Source organism: Brassica napus, chromosome A9, assembly GCF_020379485.1.
Source record: "Brassica napus cultivar Da-Ae chromosome A9, Da-Ae, whole genome shotgun sequence".
NCBI lineage: Eukaryota > Viridiplantae > Streptophyta > Magnoliopsida > Brassicales > Brassicaceae > Brassica > Brassica napus.
Window position 1 is genome coordinate 24,930,788 of NC_063442.1, and position 26,515 is coordinate 24,957,302.

The following is a 26,515-nucleotide window of genomic DNA, read 5'->3' on the forward strand; positions in this document are numbered from 1 at the left end:
TTTGTTTGTCTTAGTTTTTTTTTTGTTCACCAATTTTTTGCTCTCTTTTTTTGGTCAAAGGTCTATACGGACTGACCTACTTGGCTTCTTAACTACACTGTATCTCATTTCATCCACGAATTTTCGACCTTCCTTAGTTTGTTGACTTTATTGGTAAGTCAGATCAAAAGTTCTAAATGCGAGATTTTTTTTTTTGGTGTAAAATGCGAGATTTTTCTTCACGATGTTACAAGATTATTATTGCCATTTCTTTTGAAACTTGCGTGCTGGGCATCAAGTTATAGATGCATAATCTGGTCGCATTTGGGTGGTTTGAAAGACAGGTGGGAAGATAATTCATGTGTTCAAAAGTGATCAATTGATCAAATGATCACATATCCAGTCTTGTTTAAACAGAAAACAAAGAGTATTTTGTTGTAAACGTGAAAAAGAAGATATCAACCAAAGCTGCACCGATCATTGAAATGATCTTGCGAAAGAAAATTAAGTGGAACCCACTGTCATTATTTACACAGTAACTTCTACTTTTTTACTTCTATATAAATAATCGATTTCGATCATTTGTAATTCGTCCCTTACACTTTTTTTCTTCCTTTATAATAAACTATCTCTGTCGTATATTTATTATATGTCAGTTTTATCTCCTTCCTGCAGTTATAAAATTTCACCCTTATTTAAATTTCTCGATACTATAAAATTATAAGTTATTTCATAACACGTTATCAGCACGATTATTCTGTGATTCGAAATACAAATGGTAAACATCGAGAAACTTCAGTTCCAGCTTTGAAAATAACTGGCGAAAATTACATCAGATTTGTCATAAATGTGAAACCTTACCATGTAATGAAGAAGTTAACCGAAACGATATGGTGCAAACCATCTAGAGTTTAGAATTGTGTCGAAACCTACACGATGTATATGATAAATACATGCCACATATACGACGTTAATAAAAACATGGTGCCAACATCATAACGAGGTTTAATTGATTTTAGTTAAAATAGTTGGGGTCAGCTCGTAATTAAGTAAAGTTAAACTCCAATTAACAAAACCCGACCCGAACCAAACGAAAAACCCGACCCCGACATAACCAATTCTCTCCCCCAAATCGATTTCAATCAGCAATTTAGGGTTCCAAACAAGAAAAAATTGGGAGTTTCGAAAAGAGAGTGAGAGATTCGTCAGAGACAAAGAGAGATTGCAGAGACAGAGAGAGAGATCGATTCAGTTTCGGCGAAATCGAATCCGGATGTGGTAACTGAAGAAACAAGGCGACAATGAGGTAAGAATCCTTGCATGTTTACTTCGATTATTGGACTCAATCGATGGTTTTACCATGTTCTAATGCTATTTTATTGCTTACAGTGATTCAATATCGGTGAAGATTAATTGTTTTCACTCGGGTGTGTTCAAAACTGAAGATGGGAAGCTAAATTATGTTGATGGTCTTTTGGAGCAGTTTGAAGTCGATGGTGATGCGGCTTATGAAGAATGTAGGAAGATCATTGGTAAGATAATTACAATGGGGAGAATGTGGTACAAGTTACCATTTGAGGATATATCAGAGAAGAAGGAGTTGCTTGAAAATGACGAAAAAACCAAAAAGAAGATGATTTCTAATGGTCGTTGGTACGAGGAGCTTGATGTCTTCATAGAGACACCTGAAACTGATGTTCTTACGGGTGATGGTGCCGTGGTGGAAGCAGTGACTGGGCACGAACCTGTTGATGGTGACGAGTCTGATGCTGAGCAACAAGGTGATAATTCTGATGGTGATCATGAAGCAGGAGAGAGTGAAGATGAGTATCAAGCGAGTGATGAATCTGATAAAGAAGAGGATATTGACAGAAACTTTGAAGAGGATCTTGAGATGTTTAGGGATGAGAACTATGAGGATGAGATTCTAGACGAGGATGAGGTATATCCTGACACGGAGCAGTCATCTGATGATGAAGAGGAACAAGCTGAGAGGATGGCTAATAGGGGTGAATTAGATGGCGTTTTTAGTCTTAGGCAGACCTTTTACAGCGGTGAAGAGTTCAAGAAGCAAGTGATCATATATATTCTGAAGACGAGAAGAAATGTGGTCTATGACAGATGGGAAAAGACAAAGATTGGTGCTAAATGTAGTGGTAAAGGTTGTGTGTGGCGTATATACTGCTCAGTAGAGAGACCCATCAAGAAATGGATGGTGAAAGTGTATGTTAACACACATACTTGCCATCCCACGGGTAAGTGTAAACTCATCAAAAGCCCTGCCATTGCTGAAGTTATGTTGGAGAAAATCAGGAAGAAACCTGAAATGAGTGCTCCAATGATTAGAGAAGAGTTTAGGGATAAGTACAACATCATTATCTCTCCCGAGCAGGCAAAGATTGCAAGGCGTATTGTTCTTGATAAGCTACAGGCTGAATGCAATGAACATTTTGCAAGGCTAAGGGACTATGAGATGGAACTATTACGGTAACATTTTTTAAACTTTCTTAATATTGTTTATAGTTAAGTGTCTGTATGACTAAATGTTTTGCTTTTGATTTTCTGCAAATGCAGTTCAAATCCTGATAGCAAAATTGAGATCAATACAACAACGAAGTCAAATGGAGCGAAAGCATTCCACTCCATGTATATCTGCTTGGACAAAATTCGTGTGGCATGGAAGGAGTATTGCAGACCGGTTATTGGATTAGATGGGACATTCCTCAAGCACAGCTCTCTGCAAGGGCTGATTCTTACTGCGATAGGAAGGGATCCAAATAACCAGATATACCCAATAGCATGGGCTGTGGTCGACTCTGAGAGCAATGATAATTGGCAATGGTTTATTCACAGGTTGAAGATTGATTTGGGTTTAGGCGTGGGTGATCTTGTGACAATCATATCAGATCAGCATAAGGGATTGATTCATGGAGTTGCTGTTGAGTTGCCAAGAGCTGAACATAGAGCTTGTGCTAGGCACATCTACTCTAATCTGAAGAAGAATCACAAGTCTGATACACTGAAGCCTCTCTTCTGGCGCATTGCAAGTAGCTACAACGAGGGTGACTATGAGAGGAGTTTGGACGTTTTCAAAAAGTTTGATCCGTTAGCAGCTGAAGACCTTATGAAGAAGGATCGTTCTACTTGGTGCAGGGCATTTTTCCGGATAGGTTCGTGTTGTTCTGATACACACAACAACTTCACAGAGTCCTTCAATAGGACCTTGAAGATAGCAAGAAAGAAGCCCTTTATTCAGATGCTTGAGTTGATTAGAAGAGATGCAATGCAGAGGATAGCTACTAGATATAAGACAGCAAGTAGAGAGACGGGTCTCGTTACAAAGAAGGCGAGAAAGGAGGTTGAAAAGTCTTGTGATGAAGCTAAGCATTGCTATTCTTATTCAAGCACAGGTGGTGCTTATGAGTGCGTTGAATTTTCAAATGGTTACACGGTGAATTTGCTTTCTCGTAGCTGCGCTTGTAGGAAATGGGACTTGTCTGGAATCCCATGTCGCCATGCTGTATCTGTTATCCGTGAGAATGGTTTCGAGGTTGACGATTATATTTCAGATTATTATCTGACATTGAAGTGGCGAGGTTTGTACACGGATGGGTTGGGGCCTGTAAATGGTCCAAGGTTTTGGAAGCTATCTGGTGAAGACCGTATTGAAGCACCACCATACAAGAGACCGCCTGGAAGACCAAAGGGGAAGGCAAGGATTAAAGTAGTGCGTGAATCCCCGAAGAAAAATCAGACCAAAGTTGATAGAAAAGGAAGAATAGGTCATTGTGGTCTTTGTGGTGGTGAAGGCCACAACTCAAGGAAGTGTCCTCATGAGGTACATTGTCGTCGTTGCAATTGTCTAGCTTTTTTTCTTTCTCGTGATTGATTCTCTTTATTTTTATTACGTTGCAGTCTGATGAAAGCAGAAAGCGTAGGCGTCTCAACATGGAACAACAATCACATGAGCAAGCAATCGAGGACGTTTCCTCAACTGCACCACCTGCTACACAACCTTGACTTCTCTAGAATGTCTTTTTCTTTTCTCGGATGTCTTTTTTTCCTCTTTTGATGTCTTCTTTGGTCTTTGGATATGACCTTTCTCTCAGCGGATATGTGTGTTTTGGATGTTAAACTAGTGTTGATGTCTCTCTTGTTATGTATGATCACCTATTTTGGATGTTAAAGCAATGAGTTCAAACTCTTTTTTTTATTGCTAAATGAAGTTGATTTCCAAACATTGTCAAACCATTACATAGTTAAGCATTACAACAACAACATTACAAAGGTTTTTAAAGATAATGAGCATGTCTTTAGAGCTTGAGAAAGGCGTTAATGATGTCTTCTTCCACTTCCGCATTTTTGGCCAATTCACTTTGAAGCATCGAAATGGTCTTCTTCAATCCCATAATAGTCTTGTCCTTCTGGCGAATTTCGTTTCTAGCTTCAATCAAAGCTTTCTTTTGCCATCCAAAAGCTTCTCCCTCATCGAACCATTGAAAGAACCCGCATTCACCTCCACTCTAACACAAACATAAAATTAAAAACTTTCCAAAGAACTCCATGACTATACCATACAGGATTCACAATAGTTTATACCTTGAATTTTTCACACCCATAGAACCTTCGACCCGGATTTTTGTCTGTCCAAGCTTGAGATATCTTTGCCACCAACCCACAGTAACAAAGAACATTGCTTTCATTAGCCTTGCCCTTTCCCTTATTGCTCCATCTTCCACCAAATTCCATCTCTCTTTCTCTCTTTCTCTGTTTCTGTCTCTTTCTCTCTTTCTCTGTTTTGAAGAACGATGAACCCTAAATTGCTGATTGAAATCGATTTGGGGGAGAGAATTGGTTATGTCTGGGTCGGGTTTTTCGTTTGGTTCGGGTCGGGTTTTGTTAATTGGAGTTTAACTTTACTTAATTACGAGCTGACCCCAATTATTTTAACTAAAATCAATTAAACCTCGTTATGATGTTGGCACCATGTTTTTATTAACGTCGTATATGTGGCATGTATTTATCATATACATCGTGTAGGTTTCGACACAATTCTAAACTCTAGATGGTTTGCACCATATTATACTAAACATGGTGTAGCTGAGAAACTTTTTTCCTTTTTTTTTGTTCACCAATTTTTTGCTCTCTTTTTTTGGTCAAAGGTCTATACGGACTGACCTACTTGGCTTCTTAACTACACTGTATCTCATTTCATCCACGAATTTTCGACCTTCCTTAGTTTGTTGACTTTATTGGTAAGTCAGATCAAAAGTTCTAAATGCGAGATTTTTTTTTTGGTGTAAAATGCGAGATTTTTCTTCACGATGTTACAAGATTATTATTGCCATTTCTTTTGAAACTTGCGTGCTGGGCATCAAGTTATAGATGCATAATCTGGTCGCATTTGGGTGGTTTGAAAGACAGGTGGGAAGATAATTCATGTGTTCAAAAGTGATCAATTGATCAAATGATCACATATCCAGTCTTGTTTAAACAGAAAACAAAGAGTATTTTGTTGTAAACGTGAAAAAGAAGATATCAACCAAAGCTGCACCGATCATTGAAATGATCTTGCGAAAGAAAATTAAGTGGAACCCACTGTCATTATTTACACAGTAACTTCTACTTTTTTACTTCTATATAAATAATCGATTTCGATCATTTGTAATTCGTCCCTTACACTTTTTTTCTTCCTTTATAATAAACTATCTATGTCGTATATTTATTATATGTCAGTTTTATCTCCTTCCTGCAGTTATAAAATTTCACCCTTATTTAAATTTCTCGATACTATAAAATTATAAGTTATTTCATAACACGTTATCAGCACGATTATTCTGTGATTCAAAATACAAATGGTAAACATCGAGAAACTTCAGTTCCAGCTTTGAAAATAACTGGCGAAAATTACATCAGATTTGTCATAAATGTGATACCTTACCATGTAATGAAGAAGTTAACCGAAACGATAAAAATCGGTAACAAATCGCCGCCCGAGCATATAGCCAAAGCGATAATCTTCCTGAAGAAGCATTTAGATGAGAATCTTACGCACGACTATGCAAGCGTAGAAGACCCAACTGAACTGTGGCAAGATTTAAAAGAAATGTTCGATAACCATAGAGAAGTCAACCTCCCTCACGCTCTAGAAGAATGGAAAAACCTGAGGTTCCAAGATTTTCTAAAGGTTGAGGATTACAATTCCGCTGTCCTGAGGATAATTTCACTCCTGAAATATTGTGATAACCCTGTCTCTGAGACAGAAATGATGAATAAAACGTACAACACTTTCCACAAACAGCTTCACTTCCTGCCCGGAATTTACAGAAAATGCGGGTACACGAGATTTTATGAATTGATGGTTGCGCTCATGTTGGCTGAAAAGAACAATGAGCTTCTGATCAAAAACCACAATTCCCGACCTATGGGGAGCCAAAGGATTTCATTAAGTGAATGCTACAGCGATAGAAAATTCGGAAAGGAGAAACCAGAGCAACCGAGGTTATGGTCGCCGATTCAACAACAAACGTGAAAAAACTTACAATCCCAAATGGAAGGGATCTAACAAGTGGGTTAGATCCGAACAAGTTCCTAAGGGTAAAGAAACTCAAGTGGATACCACCCAGAAACGTGAGACAGTGTGTTACAAATCTGGCTGTAAAGGACATTGGTCCCGTACCTGTCGTACTCTCCCACATCTCTATAAGTTATATCAAGAGTCCACGAAAGGCAAAGCTAAAGAAGTGAACCTCACTGAAAACTTTGAAGGGACATTGTACCTCGATGCCTGCGACTTTGCAAATGAGCTGGACTAGATTACTCAGTATTGTCATGTATAATTATTATATTTCCTGTTTTAAACGAATAATGATGTTTTAACGTCATCTTAATGTATAACTAGCGGTTTTCCGGCGCTACGCGCCGGGTTCATATGTTTTATTTTTAAATAAATTTACAATTTATTTTCTGGTCTTAATAAATAAAATATGTTCAAAAATGTGAAAATAAAAATATGTTAAAAGAGAATGATATTTTTTGATCCATCTTATAGTGGTTAGCAAACAGCGTGTATTACTTTGTTTTGGAGTTGTTTAGTTCAAAGTAAAACAACGTAAGTGATTGTAACTGGTCAATTTAATAAAAATAAAATAAAAAACTCATAATCATAATAAATTAATTTATTTAAAATTTAAACATACAGTAAAGTTGATGTTTTCATAAGGAAAAGTGAAAATGTTTGTATTTTTTTGTGATTATATATCTATATCAAAGATGTGATAATTTATTGGAGGCTTCATTGTGGGAGTATTAGTTAAATATTTTGTCTTCATAGGAATCATGAATCCAGTAAGTTAATTATTGGTTGTCTTATGCCAATCTCATTGCATTTACAGTATGCATTAGAATGATTCATTTGGGAGGCGGGTAGTTACCCTGCAACTTTACAGTTCAATTAAAGTTTGAAGCTGCTTGTTATGTGTCGGGATAGTAATTGTCGACGACGTTTAACGTATCATTGTTATTATTGCCGTGAACCTTATCTTAGCTCTAATTTTGACTTGTAACATGTTTCAAACTGTCACTGGCAGACGCGGAGTGGCCAATACGTACCTTGGGCGCAACGATGGTCGTGTTTTTTTCAGTGTTATTGTTTTAAATCTTGTGTGCTTAAGAAATTCAGTTTGTGAACTCCTTTTTTGTAAACTAAATGCTTAATGGTTTGTGAATTTCTGATTGTATAATTGAGATTTGATTATTTTCAGTTTATTACTTTATTATTCATATGTGTTGCGAGCTTAGCATGTTGTTTACGGGTGTCATTGGAAAGTACAAAATTTATCTGTAGCCACGGTTTCATAAGCATTGCAAATTTGATATCCATGCAAGGGCGTATGACTATTGACTTTACAGATCCACGTGATGTAAATCTTTTGTTCTGAAAATGATTTGCATTACTAATTGAAACAACAACCACCACGTAGAGTAGAAAAAGGATAAATAGAGGTAAAGAAATTAGAAAGTTTAAATAGGAGAAATAGAACTAAAGATAATTGAAAGATGATTTATTACTAATAAAAAAAACCACGACACTTGAGAATTTTTAAAAAAGGTAATAAATTTCATTAGTAGACTCCTTCCAAAGGGAAATAGATACGAAATCAATTATTTGATAAATAAAGACGTGGTAGTTTAAGTTCTCATAGTAGACTCATTCCAAACGTGGTTTCTTCGTCCAAAGCAACATGATGATGTACGTCCGGCAAGTGAACCATCAGATATAGATGGCGCCTCTGTTACACAGCAAGTCTTATCAACTTTGGCATATGATCTATTTGCCACAACTTCAGGCTGCACTGCTTCAGAGACCTTTGCACCTTCCAATTAATAAGGCAACAGACACAGAGATTATATACTTTAGATAGCAGCAAACTCATAGTAAGAAAATAGACCAACATTTACAACAAAGGCTGGCGCAGATGCAAGCTCTCGCGAAGGAAAAACGCGAGAAATGGTGAAGGTTTTGGTTCTTTGAAGTAAAATTGAAGTTCTTTAACTTGAGCTGGAAGGTGTAGATATACCAAACAATATCAGCAAGGGACCAAGGCAGTTCAGTTTCAATGTGAGCATCGACACATATCCCCTGCAAACCAGTTTACAGCATTATATATGCATCATCAGGAAAAAGTAATAGTAAAAGTTAATTGTTAGTGCTTCATTATAAGCTATACCACAATCTGTGCAGCCTCAGAAGCTTGAATGTTTGTCAGTTTAGCCACCTCCATATCCAGAACCAAAACCAGATTCTTGCAAAAGAAATAAAAAACTGTATTAATCGAATAATATACAATTAATCAATTCTTGTTCTTTTTCTGATGATATTTATCTAGGGATTGAATCTCTTAATTTCATCTATAGATTTAACTTCTATTGTATATGTTGAAGAGCGGGATACCTTCAAGATAACCCATTTTCTCCATAGATTATTCATCAGCATATCCACAACCTCAGACATTGTTGGTCTTTTCTCTGCCTCATTCTGAACACACATATGTCGTACTAAAATTACCTTTTCCAGCTCCTCGTCTACATACTTCCCAATTAGCTATTGATCCGCAATTTCACCATACTTCTTCTGGTAAACAAGAAGGTAAAACCATTCGTTAGACCTTGTTTTGTTGTTCGTTTCAGCCTGTCTACAGGTCTCGTACCAGGCACCTGCTCTAGCAAAAGAACACCAGTACTATTTGTATAAAACACAACAATATGGAAAACAAATCGACATTTCAAATGGAAGATAATTTTCAATAAGTATATAAACCATTTTGGTTCTGAAGACTTACAATGAGTCGTTCTCGTCCTTCCGCACAGTAAGCTTTTGCACTCAATAGATTCTTGCGACGAATACGGCCTAAAATGCTGACTCTACAGCAAAATTTATCTCTTCTCTGCTACTTCAATCTCTTGACTGCAATCTACAGAACATCAACAGCTAATTATTACAGATGAATATCAAAGAGACCAAGTAATATAATGCTGCCATGGCAAGAAAGGCTTCTCTGCAGATCAAGGAAGTTCTAGATAAAGAACGTGGATATATGTGAGCAAGGAGACGCGTCACCACCGTCTGAGAAGCATCGCCAGTCTTCCAATTGGAAAGCTGGATTGGAGAGGTCACCATCGTCACAGGTTCCAGTATAAAGAATATGGTGAAGCAATGAGATTTGGAGGTTTTCAACCTTTATTTATAATCTGAGAAATTAGGGTTTTACAAAGCGGTGATGGGAAAAAGTAATTAATATTAGTGTAGTGGGAGAGATGGCAAGGGAGAGACAATTGAGACTCTCAATGAGGATTCCACCATTGTTGCAGGCTCTTTTAGTAAAAACAAAATGGTAATGAATCTGAAGCAGTGAAATTAGGAGATGGTTCCATCTAGGCCTGGGACTTTTTAACCGGAACCGAATACCGAACCGGATCCGACCCGAAATGGACCGGTTCGGATCGGTTTCGGATAAGGCATATTTAACCGATGGGTAATGTTTATGAATATCCACGGGTATCGGGTCGGTTCGGATTTTTATCCGGATCCGATCGGGTACCCGTTTAAACCGAAATAATGTTTAAAAAATATGGATTTGCGCCTCATGGGTTTCGAACCCGGGTGGGAAAGTTGAAAATACATCAACTTTTACCACTGCACCACTTCTATTTCGTTGTAGTTACTTTCAAACTATACATATATATCCGATTTGAATTAAACTATTTAAAAAAAAAAATTAAAAAAAAATAGAAAATATAAAATACATAAAAATATTAGTTTTGGTTTAATAATTTAATACCCGGAACCGACCCGGAACCGACCGAAAACCGATCCGAAACCGAACCGAACTGTTCCAAGTACTCATTGGATACAATTTGTAAATAACCGAATATCCGGACCCGAACGGATCTTATCCGGAACCGATCCGAATACCCGAAATCCCAGGCCTAGTTCCATCACTATTTATAGAATAGAAAATTAGGGATTTGCAAAGGAGGTAGGGAGAGAAGTAACGAAATTCGACGTACTGAGGGAGTTTTACAGAGTGAGTTAATGGTAAAACTTAATGAGTAGTCTCAAACTCTCAATGATAAGCGTTGCGTATTGCTCTGGTTTCTGTGTGGAAAGATGAGAACTTCTATCATAGAGAAGATGAAGTCCAAGAAGAAGGAACATGTAGTGGGCTATTTGATATCACATCTGATTTTGCAGATCCATTTTGGATTTTCTTATTTGTTACAAACCCATAATTTAACTTTTGTATACGAAAGCTGAAGCCCGAAATAGTGTCGCTTATTTGATGCTAACAAAGCGGAAAACGTAAATAAAGTGATGCCAGGTGTCCTAAAACGCCCATGCTATATGGTGATTTGGCTACTTAAGGTGGGAGAAAACTCTCCTTTATTAGTATAGATAGATAGATTATTGTGTGTTTCTAATCTGACTGAGTAATCAACTCGAATAATGAATAATTTGTTACGACAAAGTTTTCTAGTTTGACTAGGTAATCAACTCGAATAATAAGTTGAAAGAAAATAAACTACAAAAAAATCATCCACCAAATCAAGAGAAGAGTGGAAGCTCCCTTAGTCTAGTGGTTTGACTAAGTATTCATTAATGTTTTTACACCAGCATGTCCAGGTTTCAATTCCCGGAGAAAGCGATTTATTAAACAATTATATAAACTACGGAAAAAAGGCTTACAAAGAATCTTCAACATGGTGCAAGTAAACTTGGTCAGACGTGGATCTTCATAGAGCGGCTCTCGTAATGCAGTTACACATAGATCCTCATAAATCAGATAGTATTGCCGGTTGTCGAATCGTCTATGTGATCTTTCTCATAATTGTAATATCCTAATAAATTAGCGCTAAAAAGAATCAAGAGAAGAAAACACATATTGACAACTTTACGGTGATCCAACAATGGTAAATACATGTGAGAAAATTCATACTAATACAACATAAACTTTATAAATTAATATCCAATGACTAATAAAAGGCATTAAGGTAATAGATTTCTTCGGATCTAAACTCTATTAGTTCAAAATATAACAAAATTTTATAAAAATCATCATATAATCAATGATTTTCGATTGTTATCAAAATTTAATATTCCATAAGAAATATTTGACTATCACTATTTAATATTTCTTCTGTTTCTAAAAAAGTGTCATTCTAATTTTTTTTTTGTTTCAAAAAAAGTCATTCTATATTGTTAATGCAATTTTTTTATACACAATCTCTTTCTTACCATTTTAACTAACAAAGAGATGTTTATTTATAACATTTTTATTAAATAAGGGTATACTAGTATGTTTTATAATTTTCTTAATTTCCGTGAAATATGTCTTAAGTTACACTTTTTATAAAATGGATGGAGTAGATTTCTATTTAATTTTATTTTATTAAGAAAGAATATTAAAAAAAATCTGGCTCTCATATACTATTCTCATTTTGACATATTCACTAATTATAGGACTTTAATTTTAAGAATAAATAAATATGATAATCTGAACGGTTAATCATTTGGATTCTATCAATTTCAGTTTAAATAATATTCATTTGTTTAGTGTATATAGCTAAATTTATGCTTATTATTTATTTTATAGTTAATAAAAGAGACCAAAAAATATATCATATGTAGAACTAATTTTAGATTCATATAATGAAAACTAGAGTTTATCCCGCACATCGTGCGGGTATATTTTCATTTTATAAATATTTAATTTTGATATTATTATATAAATTTAAATATACAATTTATATCTTAGTGTTATGAATTTTATAACTCTTTAATTTTATTGTTTAGGTTTCTTATTACTTTATTAATATAGGGGTTTGTTTTATACATTTTACCTTTTTTTATTATGTTTTTGAGTTTTCATAATTTGAAATAATCAAATATAAAATATTCTTCAACATATGATTTTTGAAAATATATAGCTGTAGAAATAAATTTTTAACATATGTTAATAACTTCATTTGTATAAAAAACATCTGACATGATTAATAAATTTGAACCCGTTTTAGTGGTAGATGATAATTTATTTAAATGAAAGCATTATATTACTTAATTAAGAAATTAATTAATGCAATATTTAATAAATATTATTTAAAAATTTAGTAAGATTTTGTTAGATTTTTCTCAACAGATTTTGTAATTACTGAAAATAACATTCAAATCTATAGTTAAAATTAATTTATTATTAATATTCCTATTAATTATTATGTCATATTATGTGATTAATGAAATGGTCCTAGTAGACTTTTAAATAGTAGATAAAAATAGTACTTCTCTTTTAATAGATAAGATATATGATTACATATATATAATACCGGTCTAATCAGTCAACCAATAGCTATACCAAATCGGCATTGTTTCGATTTTCAAAACATTGGTTACATGATATTACTTTCATATACAGACGATTGTGTTTTAAACTTTTTCTTTGTATAAAATTTTTGTTGTTGTAACTTTAGTTAATGTATTTCAATTTTAAATTAAAACATGAATTAAAATTTTAAAATATGAGTGGCATAACTTTATTTAAAAACAAATAAAAATAACAAAACTAATAAATCAAGTTATGTATTTAATTTTTATTAATATGCCAAAAAATCTAAAACATCATTGAAAAAAAAAATTCAGACACGATACCTTTTTGGTGTGGATATACAGATATGATGATTTATTTGATTCTTGTATCATGTAACCTTTTTCCCCCGAAATATAACTCTACTATATACAAGGACGATCACTAGTGTTGTCCAAATACAACAATGATAATTAACCCACACCAGTAAAACGAAAATCAGCCAAACAAAAATAACAAATTAATGGCTATTGCCTTTGACAGAATCCAAAGAGTTACTGGTTCCATAGTTGAGAGTAGATGTGGGCACTTTACCCGATATCCGAAGCCGCACCCGAACCTGATCCGAAAAACTCGAAACGAAATCCGAACCGAAGTAGTAAAATATCCGAACGGGTATTGAATTAAGAGAGATTGGATATCCGAACCCGAACGGATAATATTCTAACCCGAATGGATATCCGAAGATAACCGAACATATGTATAATTAACCATATATTTCTAATTTACATCTCTCATTTTATATAAAATATTTATATTGATACTACACATACTTTCAGTTCATATGATATACATATAATTACAGAGAAAATGATTTGCTATTCACTTAAAATGCATGTCAAATTTTTTATTTCAAGAATTAACAAAAAGTTACATCCAAAATTTAAAAAAATAACCAAATTAATATTCTTTTTTAGTTTCAAAATATTATATCTAAATCTATTAACCATTCAATCTATTAAAAATATAAAAAAATTAGTTAAGTGAAAGTTATATTTTTAAATACAAGAAATTTGAGAAATAAATTTTTTTTATTTTTATTTCAAAATCTAAATATCCGAACCCGAACTAAAAATAACTGAACCCAATCCAAAGTACAGAAATACTTGAATGAGTTTTATACCTCAATATTGAAATACTTGAAAATCCGAAATACTCGATCCGAACCCGAACGGGTACGTAGTCGAGAGATAGATTATAGCAGCACATGTCTCTACACAGCCTGGGCTTTAGATCTTGAATTATAGGCCTACTTATTAAGCCCATTAAGTGAGAGCTTTAAACTCAAAAGTGGATAAGGATTTTTTGCAATCCGAGAACTCGCCTTCTGCTATCACAACCTTCTTCCTTCAATGGCGTCTTCTTCTCTATCAACTCTCTGCAGCTCCGCTTCGTCTTCTCTTCATCCCAAATCAAATTCTCTTTCTGCTAAGTTATCCTCCAAAGCAAATGTATCAGTCCAGTTTCTGGGAAAGGGGCAGCCCCCACTTCTCTCCTCAACCCCGAGATTTCTCACCGTCATCGCCATGGCTCCACCCAAACCTGGAGGCAAAGCCAAGAAAGGTACATGCTTTCCACTACCCATTTCCTTAAAATGTTAATCTCCGTGCTCAATCGTCTCATCCTTTGGCAGTTGTGGGGCTTATAAAACTGGCTCTTGAGGCCGGGAAAGCAACTCCGGCTCCTCCGGTAGGTCCGGCCCTTGGTTCGAAGGGAGTCAACATTATGGCTTTCTGCAAGGATTACAATGCTAGAACCGCTGATAAAGCTGGTTACATCATTCCTGTCGAAATCACCGTCTTCGATGTGAGTTTTTTTACCCTGCTTAACTAGTGATAATGTCTATGAGAGTGTTTCATGGAGTTTATATGTACATGGTTGCAGGATAAGAGCTTCACCTTTATCCTCAAGACCCCGCCTGCTTCGGTTCTGTTGCTAAAGGCTGCAGGTGAATTATAATGACCAATGAATGTGCATTTTTATAAATGAGAATCTTAAGGCGTTTGGTTTTGCAAGAATAGTAACTTGGTAGAAGTTCACCATTGGCAAGAAAATCATGTATACCAAATGTTTTGTGAATTTTTCAACACCATGTCCTTTGTCTTACTAGTTTTGTTAGATCGTTACTTGAGCATATCTACTCAAAGATAGAATAAATTAGCAAGCAAATCATGTGTTCTGATGTAGACTATATGATGGTGCCATCTACACTATTTCTTTGGCTCTCTTCCTGTGAGTTTTGTGCCTGTTTGACGTTTGAGTTGTGGAAACAGGTGTTGAGAAGGGATCGAAAGACCCAAAGCAAGATAAAGTTGGGGTGATAACAATAGACCAGCTTCGCACAATCGCAGCAGAGAAGCTGCCCGATCTGAACTGCACGACCATTGAATCCGCTATGAGAATCATTGCAGGAACTGCAGCGAACATGGGGATCGACATAGACCCTCCAGTTCTTGAACCCAAAAAGAAAGCTGTTTTGTTGTAAAACCCTGCACTGTAGTTTCTGTGCTTTATTTGTTTCTAAATGTAATTTCCAACAAAGACACTTGAGAGTTATCCATATAAACATTATCTTGCGTGATATCAGAGACGTGACATGTGTATGTGTCTTATATTATGCTGATGTTCCTGCAATATAATTGGCAAGGCATGTAAGTAACCTTGAAGGAAACCGACGTAGAGAGTGTGTTTTCATTAATAGGACATATGGAGTATGATAATGATGTCCGAAAGACAAAACGTCCTCGCCTCTGTAGCATAAGGAGCGACATGCTCATTAGAGTCGACCAAACGAATATATGAATCTTACTGGTTTCTCACCACGGATCAAATGTTTTCGCCTGGAACTATCGATGTGAATACTATCATTGCGAGGGTTCTCATTTGTTGGTCTTGCTCGGACGTGATTAACAAGTTAGAAGACTTCTAGAATCACGGATTGAAAATTCAATATGTTAAGTTAGATAGACTTTTAACTTAAAATCATCAATTGGTGATAAATATAATTCATCTCTTTTTTTTTTTTTTTTTTTTGACATCAAACGGCTCTTCTATTACTCATTCATCTCTTTTATACTGTAGAAACTCTGTAAATTAATAAATTTATTCGGTTCCAAATTGGTTGGTTCAGAATATGAAACACTATTAAATAATGAGATAATAACTTTTTAGAAAGTTTTGTGTAAATATATGGTTCCTTTAAAATTATAAATTAATAATCTATCTTTAGATACATTTTTTATAAGTACAAACTAAATATTATATTATTGATTTTATATCCCCAAATTAAACTAACACACATCTAGTTTGCATATGGATAACTAAATATTTTTTATATAAAAGTTCTATATTTGCATCGGAAATAGTTGAATCTCAAGAGAGATAATCTTCTTATTAATCTAAAAACACTACGCTTCAGACTGAATTGAGAACGACTGTCACTCTCTTTTAATACTTTAGTAGGAGCCACCGAAACAAGACAACTTTTTATATTGCTATATTGATAATAATAATAGGGCCAAAGAAATTGTTCCATAGAATTTCATGCTGCTTTTTGAAGAAACCATAATTTGCAGCAAGAAATCACCATCACATGAAGAACCATCAACGATTGAAGTCGGTAAGACCCGTCTCCACCAGCAGTAGATCTGTCAATTACTTTTTCTAAACTGTTCAATTGAGCTGAAGTTTTCGTCTTTCCAAATCCATTGGAAGAACATACAAAAAACAATAAAAAATATACCAAGGCGGCATGTCCGCTTTTTAGGACAAAAATAATGATGAACATTATCCCTTCGAACTTATATCGACCGCGTGACGAAGAAGCAACTGTTACAGCGAATTAAAGTCATAGGCGGCGAGGATCAACACTTGTCAAAGAATCATAGGCTCTATCTCGATCAAGACAAGCGCTCCAAGCAAGAATTAAGGCAGAGGTAATCACACTTTTTTGTGGTTGCCCTCCACTCAAAATGGTGGGGGACAATTCCTGAGGCCAATAACTCGTAAGGCCCGAGTATGCCCATCACCGAGATGGAATGACGAGTGCGACTTGGTCAAGACCGGGAGAGCCGAGATTGGCGGAAGTAGTTGAGATGATCTTGGAGGAGAGCGACTATAAAGGAAGAAATGAAGGAAGAGAGAAGGGACATTCAAAACCCTAGACACTACACATCACACACTCGACCTACTCGACCTCTGACTCTCAGTACTATTGTCTTAGTTCTTAGTCATTGTCATTTCATTCATCGTAACCTTTGTATTCCAATCAATCTCAATCAATAAAGAACAGTTTTGTCGACCAGAATCTAATAAGATCGTTGTGTTCTGAAAATATAGTTGCCAACATTATTTTTTTCCTGATATTTTACAAACAACCACTACCAAATACCTAATGTGGATATTAGGATCCACATTAACCATTAATTGTAACATGTCTTGAGTAGTCCATAAAGGGGATACTGAATTTGAGAATTGTAAGTGTATTCTAGGTTTGGGCATAAACCCAAAACCAAAACCCGAATCTGACCCAAAATAAAGGTATCGGATCAAAAAAATAACCCGGATTTCATATTGTGATATTTTGGATATCGGGTTCAGTTCGGTTTTACTTGATAACTGAAACATAACCTGAACTTAACCAAACACATATACAAGTTCTACAAATTTTTATTATTTTGGATTATAATGATCATTATTAAGTATTTTATTGTTATAAATATTCGAATGTTACTATTTGGTCGAATATTATGTGTGTTGAATACTTTTTTAATTCAGTTTAAGTATTAAATTTCTTATGTTTAGAATTTTAGTTATGTATTTTACTTCAGCATAACTCAAACCAAACCAAAATTATCCTGAACGCGAACGATATGGTTACTTTATTACCATTGATTCACATCCGTTTTAGTTATTTGAATAATATTTTCTATCTTCATTTTTTATTTTATAAAAAAAGTTTAAAATTCTCTTTTTCTATATATCTCACACTGTCCAAAAAGTTACTCTTGAGTTTTGAACAACTTTATAAGTGAATAATAATAAAATTTGATTTTCAGTTTCTGTTTTATGAAGTTAACGGATATCAAAAAACTTAAAATAGCTTGTCATAATAGATCAACTTCAATGAATAAAGTTCTAAAGTGGGATATGTAATCTAAATAATACTAATAGTTCATAAACTTTTATTATTTAGTTAATTAAAATATTTTAAGAATATTGAAATAGTCATAAATTGACAAATGTAATGGGAATTTCTCATGAGAATCTCTGTGAGCATTAGGGGGTGTTAGTGGGAGTTATATTTATGATGATTGTTAGAATTTATAGAATCTAGTGTTATTGGTTTACACATTCTCACATTCTCATTAAAATCTAGTGTTATTGGTTTTATGATTTAGTAATTCTATACACAATCTTTTGTTATTCAAAAAGTTTAGATTTTAATGATTCTTTAAATCTATTAAAGTTGGTGTTATTGGAAGTTGTATTCTTCACCATTTAACTCATAACACAAGATTTTGAGAATACTACTTATATACCTTAGATTCTTAGAATCATTATATCAATGTGTTTTCATAGAATTTCACAATACACAAAACTCTCTACAACTCTTTCCAAATTTAATAAATCTTTCAACTTTTAAAATCAACAAATTCTATATAAATCTTACTCCCACTAACACCCCCTTAATTAATAACGATGACTTCTCAACAAGTATCTGACAACTAGATGTTTTGCCCACACATGCGGGCTTAATCTTTTTACAAATATATATTAGTTTATATTTTATTAATTAAAAAATCAGCATCATAACTTATTATTTATGTTTTCAAAAACATTAAATCAAACATCAAATTATATATATATATGACGTAAATTTAAATAAAATATATAATTTTATTATTGTGCTGAAATTTTAAAAGAAAACATTTACAAATTAAAAATATTTTAGTAAATATATTTATATAAATTTAGTTGATTAATATTTAATTATAAATTTTTTATTTGTTATTTTTTAACTTTTATAATTGAAAAAATAAATTTTAAGATAACAACACAATATATAAGAATTATCATATTTAAAAAAAAATTAATATTATTAATAAAAATTCGTTTTAATTATATTTATAACTGAAAAATATGTTTTAAGATAACAACACAATGTAAAAATTATCTTTTTGAAAAAAAAATATTATTATAAATAAAAATTCGTTTTTAATATATTGTTAATTATAGATAAATTCATTATAGATATTAACCGCCCTAACTTTTAACGTGAGAGCTTCGTTGCTAAAATTTACTTCGCAAATAATAGTATAGATTAAAAAGTAAGAAAAAAGAGATAAATTTAAATTTCATATAATAAAATATGTTACAATGGTTGAAATTGAGAGATTGAAAAGAAGAAAATATAACATAAAGTATTTAGTGTGAATTTATTCAACTAGTTAAAACAAAAAAAAGTTCGACATTAAAAAAGTATTATTTGATTATTTATATTTAAAATAGTCGACATTTGATTCTGCTTCATTCCTTATGCTAGTGAATCTTTATTTTGGAGGATTAGATTCATGATTTAAGGTTAGCTTAACAATTTATAGGTTATAGGACTAAAACAATAATTTGAAACTTTAAAATATATATGTTAAAAAATATTGAAATGTATATTTTGTTAACATTTTTTTTATTAAATTTATGTTTTTTGAAAATTATGAATAGTATTTTTATAATTTTAAAGAAAATAAAATACATATAAAATATTTTATAAACTCTCTTAGCACATTCAATATTAGCCCGTTAGCCAAAAATCAAATGACCTAATACTATAAAAAAGGCAAAAGGAATAATCAATTCAAACTGTCACCAAAAATGGATCCAAACTTTATCAGTATCGAAATATTACTTTCGCTTACATGTGTTAACCATGTCGGAGGAGGAGCTAGAATACAGGAACACATCATTCTGATTAACCTAAAAGAACTGGCATTTGTCAATGCTCCATAGAGTAAGTATATATTTCTGAAATCCATTATCCATTAGTGTTATCATAAGTATTATCCTATTGTTTATATTTTTATTTTTTGTCAGATGCTTAAGTAGGTGAGCAAGGAGGTGTTGTTCCACCCAGTGTTTAACCCCCCGGTGTTCAAGCACCTCAATACCCTCCAGCGTATGGTTTCAAGCCCCTCAAGCCCCTGATTTTCAAGCTCCGCAAGCCCTTGGTTTTTCAAGCCCCTCAAGCCCCTGGTTTTCAATCCTCCCCAAGCCCCTGGTTTTCAACCCCTCAAGCCCCCGATTTTCAAGTCCCTCAAGCTCTCTGTTTTAAAGCCCCTCAAGCCCCCGGTGTTCGAACCCCTCAAACCCTCACTGTTCCACCCGCCTTTGTTCCCTTTTTTATTATTATTGGTTATGTTCCTCCGTTTCCTGGTAATTTTATGATCTCAACAATTCCTCATCCATCCATCTTTGTCTATTTTTATTTTCTTTCTTATATCCAGATTTGATAGTTTCTAATTTCATTCTTCCTCCAGTCGTTCATCCTAATCGTATTCCTAGTAAGGATTTCTTTCATAAATGATAAAATAATCTTTTGAACTTTTCTTGTTCTTAGTTTTTCTAACCATTTGTGCAGATCACGTTCTTATACAACGGACCATCGAAGACAGCTTTCACATGTTTTCTCTTGCAGATGCATATCGTAAGTTTTGTTCTCATTTGTTCTAACCATAACTATTATCTTGTTCTTATTTGTTCGAGCATAGGAATCCTAAATCCTCTTCCGATAATTTTAATTTTTCAGAATATGTTCATTTGCATGCTCTGAACTAGCGGTTGTACAACACCATGGCACTCTACATACTGAAACGTCCATTGTTTGTCACTCTTCAAGTAATTAATGAAGAAGCACCAACCAGAGGTATATGTATATTATTATTATAATTTAAAATAAAATAAAATACATATAAAATCTCTTATAAACTTTCTTAGCCCATTCATCTTAGGCCCATTAGTCCAGGGCCAAATGACTTAATACTATAAAAAGTCAAAAGGAGTAATCAATTCAAGCCGTCACCAAAAATGAATCCAAATTTTATCAGTATCGATATACGTGTTCCTCTCACCTGTGTTCAATATACCGGAGTAGGAGCTAGAATAAAAAGACACGACATTCTGATTTACTTAAGAGAACTGACCTTTGTCAATGCTCCATAGAGTAAATTTTTATTTCTCAAATCCATTATCCATTAGTGTTATCATCGGTATTTTCCTAGTGTTTATATTTTTCTGTTTTGAAACTCAGATGCTCAAGTAGGTGAGCAAGGAGGTGTTGTTCCACCCAGTATTCAACCCCACGGTGTTCAAGCACCTCAAGCCCCTCCCCACGGTTTTCAAACTCCTCAAGCCCCTTAAGCCCCAGGTTTATAGTTCCCCAAGTCCCTCAAGCCCCCGGCTGCCCCTCAAGCCTCTCAAGCCCCACAATTCCCTCAAGCCCTCAAGGTCCAGGTGTTCATGCCCCTCAAGGCCCCGGTGTTCAAATAATCTTTTGAACTTTTCTTTCATAAATGATAAAATAATCTTTTGAACTTTTCTTGTTCTTAGTTTTTCTAACCATTTGTGCAGATCACGTTCTTATACAACGGACCATCGAAGACAGCTTTCACATGTTTTCTCTTGCAGATGCATATCGTAAGTTTTGTTCTCATTTGTTCTAACCATAACTATTATCTTGTTCTTATTTGTTCGAGCATAGGAATCCTAAATCCTCTTCCGATAATTTTAATTTTTCAGAATATGTTCATTTGCATGCTCTGAACTAGCGGTTGTACAACACCATGGCACTCTACATACTGAAACGTCCATTGTTTGTCACTCTTCAAGTAATTAATGAAGAAGCACCAACCAGAGGTATATGTATATTATTATTATAATTTAAAATAAAATAAAATACATATAAAATCTCTTATAAACTTTCTTAGCCCATTCATCTTAGGCCCATTAGTCCAGGGCCAAATGACTTAATACTATAAAAAGTCAAAAGGAGTAATCAATTCAAGCCGTCACCAAAAATGAATCCAAATTTTATCAGTATCGATATACGTGTTCCTCTCACCTGTGTTCAATATACCGGAGTAGGAGCTAGAATAAAAAGACACGACATTCTGATTTACTTAAGAGAACTGACCTTTGTCAATGCTCCATAGAGTAAATTTTTATTTCTCAAATCCATTATCCATTAGTGTTATCATCGGTATTTTCCTAGTGTTTATATTTTTCTGTTTTGAAACTCAGATGCTCAAGTAGGTGAGCAAGGAGGTGTTGTTCCACCCAGTATTCAACCCCACGGTGTTCAAGCACCTCAAGCCCCTCCCCACGGTTTTCAAACTCCTCAAGCCCCTTAAGCCCCAGGTTTATAGTTCCCCAAGTCCCTCAAGCCCCCGGCTGCCCCTCAAGCCTCTCAAGCCCCACAATTCCCTCAAGCCCTCAAGGTCCAGGTGTTCATGCCCCTCAAGGCCCCGGTGTTCAACCCCCCCCCCCCCCCCCCCGGTGTTCCACATGTTGTTCCATCTGCCTTTGTTCCCTTGTTCCAATTGTTGGTTATGTTCCTCCGTTTTGGTAATTTTCTATTCTCAATAATTCCTCATCCATCCATCTTTGTTTAATTTTTTGTCTTTTCTAATCCCCAAATCTGCTGGTTCCTAATTTCATTCTTCCTCCAATCGTTCATCCAAATCGTATTCCTAATAAAGATTTATTTCATAAATGATAAAATAATTTTTTTTCTTGTTTTTATTTATTCTAATCATTTCCGCATATCACGTTCTTATACAACGGACCGTCGAAGACAGCTTTCACCAGTTTTCTCTTGCAGATGCAGATCATAAATCTTGTTCTTATTTGTTCTATCCATATGTATTTTCTTGTTCTTAGTTGTTTGAGGAAAGGAATCTAAATCCTCTTCCATTAATTATAATTTTTCAGAATATGTTAATTTGTATGTTCTGAACCAGTGGTTGTCCAACACCATGACACTCTATATACTGAAACGCCCAGCATTTGTCATTTTCAAGTAATGAATGAAGGAGCCCCCACTAGTAGTATACGTTAAAAAAACTTTGAAACGTATATTTATTTAAATTTTTTTATTAATTTTATGTTTTTTGAAAATTTTGAATAGTTTTTTTATAATTTTAAAGAAAATAAAATACATATAAAATATTGAGTTTTTTTATAAACTCTTTTAGCCCATTCAATTTTAGGCTAGTTAGCCCAATGTCAAATGACCTAATCCTATAAAAAAGCAAAAAGTGTGATCGATTCAAACCGTCACCAAAAATGGAATCAAACTTTATCAGTATCGAAATACAAGTTTCGCTTACCTGTGTTAACCATGCGGAGGAGGAGCTAAAATACAGGGACACAACATTCTTATTAACCTAAGAGAACTGGGCATTATCAATGCTCCATAGATTAAGTTTCTATTTCTCAAATTCATTATCTATTAGTGTTATCATCAGTATTATCCTAGTGTTTATATTTTTCTTTTTTGAAATTTAGATGCTCAAGTAGGTGTGCAAGGAGGTGTTGTTCCACCCGGGGTTCAACCCCTGTTTCTATCAGAACTCAGATCTTGCAGCATTATTATGGCGAGAACTGAGGCTCTGAATGGTAACTGCGGTTTGAGCGGTGCGGGACAAACGGTTTAACTGCGGTGCGGTTTTAACATGCAGTTTTAACAGTTATAAAAACGTATAGATATATCATATATGTAGAGATTTTTGTTACTGTTAATTGCAGTGCAGGGCAGGGCGATTAGTAACATTCGAAGCCTGATTTTTAATTCATGCCTTCATATTCAGCATTCCTGTAGTTGTTTCGATTCCTTTATTTTTTGGTTTCTTTCGTTTGAACGTGTGTCTGTGTTGATGATCAGTTAATAGTACGATTAGTATTGCTATTGAATTTTCATCCAATCTACTATAAAGCTTATTAGGTTTCTTGGGAAAGAAAAAAGTACAAAAAGATAGGGAAAACTGTTGGACACAGATACATTTAAGGGAAATTTAGAAGATAGGGCAACTTTCAAGTTTGAATTAGAAAATTGGGCAAGCCCATGTTTTAATTAGGTTGTTGGGCAACCTAGTAGGAGAGAGAAGAAAAAGTGGACAGTTTTAACCTTTTTTACCAACAATCTTGAGCTGAAATTCGTGGGACCAAGCTGTCTTTTGCCCAGAAAAACTTGCCTCTGGAAAACCGACACACGCGCGCCGGATGTGCGTGTAAGAGACGATTTTAATATTATATTATTTTAATTTCAGAAGGAAACATGGTATTGGGCTTCGTTTTTGGGCTATTTGACCCCAAAACTTGAAGGCCTTATATGTGATGATTTCTCGCGGGAAACAACGGCTCCAAGGTGGACGAACGGCCATTAATGACTGGTGACTTTGGAAAACATGTGTTTTACTTTAATTTATTAATTAAAAACAGGACAAATATTAATTATTTAATACAAATACGTACGAACCCTATCTCTTTGTCTGTCTCCTTGTTGATGAGTAAAAAAGGCTACCGAACTCGGAAACTTGAGGCAGCAAATTTTACACACAGAGGCATGAGCTGCATCCGATATGGTGAGGGAGGAAAGGGTATGGCGGATGGTGGGTGTTCTGTATCTAGCATCGAAGGTAAATCATATATAAGCCGTACACCATTGCATTTATGACATTATAGTTATGGCTGAAATCATTTATTACAGATTTGAGGGTGTTCGGAATTCAGGTGTTTTTTTGTACGAAACTATATTTATTGCTTCTGATTAGCACATTGAAATTTTAAATTAATTTACGTTCTATTTTTCGTAGGTGTTCACGATTCATACATCGTTGTAATCTCTGGACGGTGGATTATGTACGATACTGGTGACTGGAATTTTAAACTTGATAGCGACCGTATGGGGAGGGCTGTCTATGCGAAGTTGATAACTTCTGTTGAAGCCTTGAAGCGGGCCATTATTGAGTCATACGGTCTAGTTGGAATGTCTGTTGCCGTTGAGATGTCATATTGGCTTCGTGAACACGGATCTTGTGCTGTTGGTGAAAGAGAAGCTCCTGTTCAAATTTCCAACGACAAGGATTTCGACTTGTTCACTCGGCACGTAAGGTGGACAAGTACATCAACGTATTTGTCACATTCAGAGAGGAAGTAGATGGAAAAATCCTTTATATGAGGCCAATGGGGAATCTTTTGAAGTCCAAAGAAGTTCCCAGCAGCAACGAAATGCAAGTTGGGAATACGTCTGCTGATGTGCACACCCGGAATGAAGTTAATGACAGTGAGACTGATTTGACTGAAGATGATATAATTCTGATGGGAGTTGCGTAAATTGAAGCAGTTTATGCCTCAAATGGTTTTGGGATGCGTGAAGTGGATGGAACTACATGTGAAGTTCCGAATAAAGTGGACACGACTGAAGATGCTGCGTTAGGGGAAGGCGAAGATGACGACGATGAGGATTATGATTACAATTTATGGCATGATTTTGTTGGACGAAATTGCGAATGGGACGATGATAAGGATGATGATGGAGGGGTAGGTGGTGGTTGTCGAACGAACGTAACATATGGAGGTGTACGTGGTGAGGTGGTGACTAAAACGAGGAGTGGACGAACTAATCCTTCTTCAAACAAAGGCAGTGGTCCATTTACAAATAAACAGCGTACCGCAAACCCACCATCAACTTTCGAAAATTACGTAGATGAGGGTAGAGATTACATAGGCTCATCTAGGATTTCGATGGAGAATATTGAAGAAGCAAGTAACAATTTAGGTGTCAAGTCAAGTGATCAAGTGGCCGACACTGAGAATCATTCAGATCCAAATCAAGAAGAGGACCCAAGTTTGGACAACAACTCCCAAATGTTGGTTCTCCAAACTCCTCCAAAGCCGTTCAACATGCATACTCGTGAAGTTGACGACAGTGATGATTTCGTTGGGCAGGTCCCTCAATGTGTTTCGTCTAGACCGACATATGATACATCTGATGGAGTATACGAGGATGACGACTTTGTCGAACCGGTACCTATGTGTGTTTCGGGTGGTCAGACACATGAAACTTCGGATGGAGAAGACGAGGATGACGACTTTGTCGAACCGGTACCTCAGTGTGTTTCGGGTGGTCAGACACATGAAACCCTGGTAGGAGAAGACGAGGATGACGACTTTATCGGACCGGTACCTCAGTCTCGAAGCCGTGAGGAAGACGCAAGAAGAAGTCGTGAAACGGATAAGGCTGATGACGAATCACTCATGAAATACGTTAGAGTCGTTGAGCTATATGGATTTGAGGATGTAGAATCTTCGTCTAACAACGAAGCAGTTAACGACTATACCGTCGATGATATTGACTTCACTTTAGCAGATGCTGATATTACACTGGAAAACTATTCAGTAGCAAGCAAGAATTCAAGATCAGTTTGCACATTTATGCCTTAAAGCAGGTGTTCAGATTCAAGTTCCACAAACATGTGTTTAACTACGTCGCAGCGAAATGCATTGATAAAAACTACAAATTTTATGTTATGGCTAAGCAATTGGGGGAATCTTCGGCATATCAGGTG

At 34.9% G+C, this 26,515-nt stretch overlaps 3 protein-coding genes and 1 long non-coding RNA gene across 8 annotated transcripts; 3 read left to right on the top strand and 1 right to left on the bottom strand.

Moving 5' to 3' along the window:
• The first annotated feature begins 1,280 nt into the window (after window positions 1–1,280).
• Window positions 1,281–3,999, top strand: LOC106363121. Its single transcript, XM_048740463.1, has 4 exons — window positions 1,281–1,285; window positions 1,369–2,466; window positions 2,554–3,817; window positions 3,895–3,999. The coding sequence occupies exons 1-4, from the start codon at window positions 1,281–1,283 to the stop codon at window positions 3,997–3,999; spliced, it is 2,472 nt and encodes an 823-aa protein (XP_048596420.1).
• Window positions 4,000–8,021: 4,022 nt separating this feature from the next.
• On the bottom strand, window positions 8,022–11,666 carry LOC106367097. 5 transcript variants are annotated; one of them, XM_048739016.1, is made up of 6 exons: window positions 9,602–11,666; window positions 9,321–9,452; window positions 8,933–9,112; window positions 8,709–8,783; window positions 8,434–8,620; window positions 8,022–8,354 (listed from the first exon to the last, which is right to left on the bottom strand). In XM_048739016.1, the coding sequence occupies exons 3-6, from the start codon at window positions 9,026–9,028 to the stop codon at window positions 8,170–8,172; spliced, it is 543 nt and encodes a 180-aa protein (XP_048594973.1). In that variant the 5' UTR covers window positions 9,029–9,112; window positions 9,321–9,452; window positions 9,602–11,666; the 3' UTR covers window positions 8,022–8,169. The 5 variants fall into 5 exon arrangements, with proteins under 5 accessions (XP_048594973.1, XP_013662256.1, XP_013662255.1 ...); XM_013806802.3 differs by adding an exon at window positions 9,189–9,195 and having other exon boundaries at window positions 9,321–11,662; XM_013806801.3 differs by adding an exon at window positions 9,189–9,200 and having other exon boundaries at window positions 9,321–11,662.
• A 2,478-nt stretch (window positions 11,667–14,144) lies between these two features.
• Window positions 14,145–15,477, top strand: LOC106367099 (50S ribosomal protein L11, chloroplastic). The gene is made up of 4 exons (XM_013806806.3): window positions 14,145–14,459; window positions 14,530–14,702; window positions 14,781–14,844; window positions 15,170–15,477. The coding sequence occupies exons 1-4, from the start codon at window positions 14,249–14,251 to the stop codon at window positions 15,379–15,381; spliced, it is 660 nt and encodes a 219-aa protein (XP_013662260.1). The 5' UTR covers window positions 14,145–14,248; the 3' UTR covers window positions 15,382–15,477.
• Window positions 15,478–19,236: 3,759 nt separating this feature from the next.
• Window positions 19,237–22,919, top strand: LOC125577579. Its single transcript, XR_007315992.1, has 2 exons — window positions 19,237–21,584; window positions 21,687–22,919. It is a non-coding gene; the product is annotated as an uncharacterized LOC125577579 (long non-coding RNA).
• The last annotated feature ends 3,596 nt before the right edge of the window (window positions 22,920–26,515 follow it).